General features: G+C 40.8%; 1 protein-coding gene across 1 annotated transcript; it reads left to right on the top strand.

The window, feature by feature from the left end:
- Window positions 1-419: 419 nt before the first annotated feature.
- Window positions 420-3,751, top strand: LOC140338441 (uncharacterized; the record flags this gene model as incomplete). The annotated part of the gene is given in 1 exon segment (XM_072422672.1): window positions 420-3,751. A coding segment is annotated over 1 exon segment (1,250 nt), but the record flags the coding sequence as incomplete, so codon positions are not given.
- Window positions 3,752-4,245: the final 494 nt, after the last annotated feature.

The following is a 4,245-nucleotide window of genomic DNA, read 5'->3' as shown; positions in this document are numbered from 1 at the left end:
TGATGAAAGGGTATCCTCTCCAGGCTTGGAGAGATTTATTAAATCAGTCCCAATTACTCTGATGGGCTTGAAATTAAGAAGACAACCAGATTGAAATTTGTCACCCAGCCAGCACCTTGCTAGGAATTAAACTAAGGAAGCAGAATTTCAAGAAGGAATTATCCAGATCAACCATCAGCAGGGCCGTCCTTCTAGTTGTACTTGGCATCCCACTCCTGCAGGTTTCACTATACCCATCAGCGATGTTTCCCAATAAATGTGAATTTATTTTCTAGCTGGGTGGGCTTCTATATTGTGATCCAACTCTTCAGTAACCACCCAAAAACAGCTGGGTGGTCACTGAAAAGTGTCTCAAAGGGGGCAGGGAGAACATTGTGTGTACCCATTAATACCGAGCTATATTCTTTTTTTCTCTTTGCAGAAATTTACAGGGAATTTTGTGTACTTCGTCGAGCCAGTGATTCCAGAGAAGACTGTACAGCAGATCCTTCAGAGAGTGGGATATTCTGTGGTCCGAGAAACAGAATATATTATCGGGGGGACTATAAATACAGAGGAGGCCAAACTGGCTGCCTTTGAACTTTACCTCGCCAGACTTCACTGTGACAAACTGCTCAGGGACAATCGGTCTGACTGTGCAAATCTTCTGCTCAGTGAACTCAGTTTAGAAAATTCTGAACAAAGGCTGAAAGGTAGTAGCCTGGTCACCAACTCTGAGCAAATCGATGGCACAAATAATGTAAACCCAGAGAACAAAATATCTCAGGAGATCCATGGGAGGGAATCCGAGAAATCCATGGTTGGTATAGACCTACCTTTGACAGACCAGGCTTTGGCTTTGGATTCAAACTACTTCTATAGCAGATACTTGGACAGCGATGAGTTCCTGAACAAATACAGCGATCTCAACATTGCCCTACAACCCATATTTCCTTTACAGAACCGAAGAATCAATATAAATCCTCCACAGGAGTTAAAAGAAGAACCCAAGGGGCTTTTTGAAGAGCCACACTTTGCCAAAGCGTATAACCCAGAATCCTCCATTACTGAACCTGATTTGTATAAGGATGGAGATAAGGTGTACAACGTACTGGCAGAGGACACCGATACAAGGGCAGCCGTATTCATTCCCAACACACTGGACTCCAAGAAAGCTCTCGGCCCCAACAAGTCTCCTATTGAAATGAACATGCCAAGTAAACATACCCAGTCTGAGAGGTTGGTGATCAAACTGAAGATGGGGAAAATGGCCGATAAGGAGATGGGTTACCCTGTCGAAGAAACGTCACCCCCTGATCCAAAAGAGTTCACCTATGGCAGTAACTTTTGCCAAAGGGATCCACATTGGACGTTCCTGAAAAACAAAGAGGAAGAAGTCACCGGTTCGGCATCGTTCTCTTCAGGCTTCTCCATGCTCAATAACAAAGGGGCAGAATGTGGAGGCGTGGACAGCTTACACCGACTTCGAGAGCCTCCGAGCTCCATGTACATTCCACCCGGAGGAACAAAGAGACAGTGCCTGAAAATCACTGACCTCCAACTGGAGGACAATCATTACCAAGCTCCTTCTCCACCAGGAGATGTGGTTCAGGTGAACGAGACTTTGTACAAAGTACACGAGGATACAAATGAGGATTTTGTGATGATCACAAAGAAACTACAAACATGAGTTTCAGCTCAATTTTAAGAAAAAAAATATCAATGAATGCAGATAAGTATTCATTAAAAGTCATTTTACAATGCAGTGTAAGTACCAAAATTTTTGATTTAATACAGCCCTATAGAATACCCCGAACAGCAGCACTCAGAATAAAGGGAGAGGGGCAGCAGTACAGCTATTCTTGTGTTGATTGGATCAGAAGGATGACTGACTTTATGAGTGTGCCAATGCTTCTTATCTGTCCAGTCACAGGCTGGGGGGCAGGGGGTGACCAAGTGGCATGGCAGTACTGCAAAGTTAACTCACCAGTCTGGCTCTGCTGGAGAAAGAATTACAAATCCCCTGGCAGGTAAATCAGCTTTCAGTATAATTACTGTTTTATAACAGATTGTTTGGGGTTCAGTGTAAAAATCTACTTTTACCGTGTTTCCTGTGCGCAGAGAATATATTACAAACTCATTACAATTTCTAATGATATAATTTATGGAAAATAATTTCACTCTGCAAACTTTGACTTGGAAATATGAAGCAGAATGCCAAATCTTCCACCTTGCATTATCTATACCATTGAAGGGTAAATTAGTCTTTTATAGAGGTTTTTAAAGGATAATTTTATATGAAATCTAAGCAGTAAGTAAATATACCGGTGTGAGGGGCCTAATATTTTGGATACCATACAGGCATTGTTACCGTTTAAAGCGGGCCTGTCCTCACATTTATACCTCTTGCCTTTAAATAAAAGGGTGGCTAGCGCTTTTCTATAACGGAAAAAAACGTTTTTTTTCTTTTATTACATTTTTTGATGAGGTTGCCTTCTCTTCAGTAGTTACCACTAAAGGGGAAACCAACAGCCTCCTAGGATACCTGTGTCGCATATCCCAGGAAGACGTGGGCTGCTCCTGCTAAGTATTCCTGAGATCAGTCAATGCGTCATCAGGAAATTTAGTGTAATAGTTAGAAAATATTTTTTTTTTTTTTTTTTTTTTTTTTTTTTATCTCACACATGCACAGGAAGACATGTCACGCGGTCTGGCACCTCCGAGTTCAGGTAACATGAAGAAACACCCAGATGACAGCGCTGGATGGAACATAAGGAGCTCCGGAAAGAGAAGTTGAGACAGCACGGGACTAGCCAGGCTTAGTTTGTTTGTGGATGGATCAAAGGCTTTTCACTGCTAAAGGTAAGTGACACTTTTTTTTTTTTTTTTTGGTTGTCAATAACTTTTTTACACTATCTGCATGGAGTTTGCAGGTTCTCCCCATGTCTGCGTGGGTTCCATCCAGGTACTCCGGTTTCCTCCCACATCCCAAAAAAAACATGCAGTGAGGTTAATTGGCTTCCCCAAAATTGACCTTAGACAGTATTAATGACATATGACTATGGTAGAGACATTAGATTGTGGGCTCCTTTGAGGGACAGTTAGTGACATGACTGTGGACTTTGTACAGCGCTGCGTAATATGATGGCGCTATAAAAAAAACTGTAATAATAATATAATCAGATTGTATAATCTTCTTTTACCAAAAAAGATATAGTAATGAGATTACTTATCCAGCACAGACCTGGTAATCGTTACCTGAAGCATTGCGGGTCACTGATGGCCCAGATATACCATTTATAGGGTTTGAGATTACATGGGGATCATTAGGATATTTCTACTGCAGTTTAATTACACAGAAATGATGCTGCTCTACATGAGCTGTTTCTCCTCCAGAATGCAGGAACAATCCAACGTCAAGAGAGCAGCTCAGGTATATTTAGAATGAAAGTATAAGGAACCTTTATTCAATAACTGCAAGTTCAGAATTCTGCTATTACCTTTTAATGGTAACAACTGCAGATAGCTTTGTCTTCATGTGGTGCAGGAACTTATAATAGCCTCTAGGGGGCGGTGGTCAATAAACAACAATTTGTTCATAGAAAACAATGTAAAAGCAACACTTGCTGATAATGTTAATCTTTATAAATAAGTACATATACAAAATACTCTTCTGATTTATATTCTATTTTACAAATGACAACATTATTTATGTTTTGATACAGCACTGTTATAATTGAAGAACCATTAATAAAAAAAAAATACACGGTGAGGAAGTCTTGTGGTTGGATCTTATAAAGTGGAACTAAACACTGATACCTGTCCCTGTTCCCTTCTCTCTTGCTTTTGACTATATTAGGATATCTTTATTGGCCAGATCAGGATGACATAACCCCCATGCAGGTGTGGGGTTCATTCATTCCCAGCATGCGCAGAGGACGTCGGGAATGCTGGGTATTATGTAAACCAAAGCTGAAGCTGCGTATGTTCAGCTTTTTGCTAGAAACCAAGAGGGACCAGACAGGTAGGATGGATTATTGCAGGAGGGACATCACCTGTCCTTTTCTACAATAATGATCGGTCAGATCATTGATTTCTCAAGTGGAACTTTAGTACCACTTTAGGCCAATCAGGCTTTGAGATTTTTGGAACAGTGACACAGCACATCTTTAGTAAAGGTGATCACACACAATGGATTGATGGGTGCACAACCAGGTAACCAATCAATATATATCTTTAAAAAAAAAAAGTCACATTAAGACACCA

Source organism: Pyxicephalus adspersus, chromosome 9 (genome assembly GCF_032062135.1).
Source record: "Pyxicephalus adspersus chromosome 9, UCB_Pads_2.0, whole genome shotgun sequence".
NCBI classification, from domain to species: Eukaryota; Metazoa; Chordata; class Amphibia; order Anura; family Pyxicephalidae; genus Pyxicephalus; species Pyxicephalus adspersus.
Note: the sequence above shows the minus strand (reverse complement) of the source record. Positions and strands in the feature narration are given on the sequence as shown.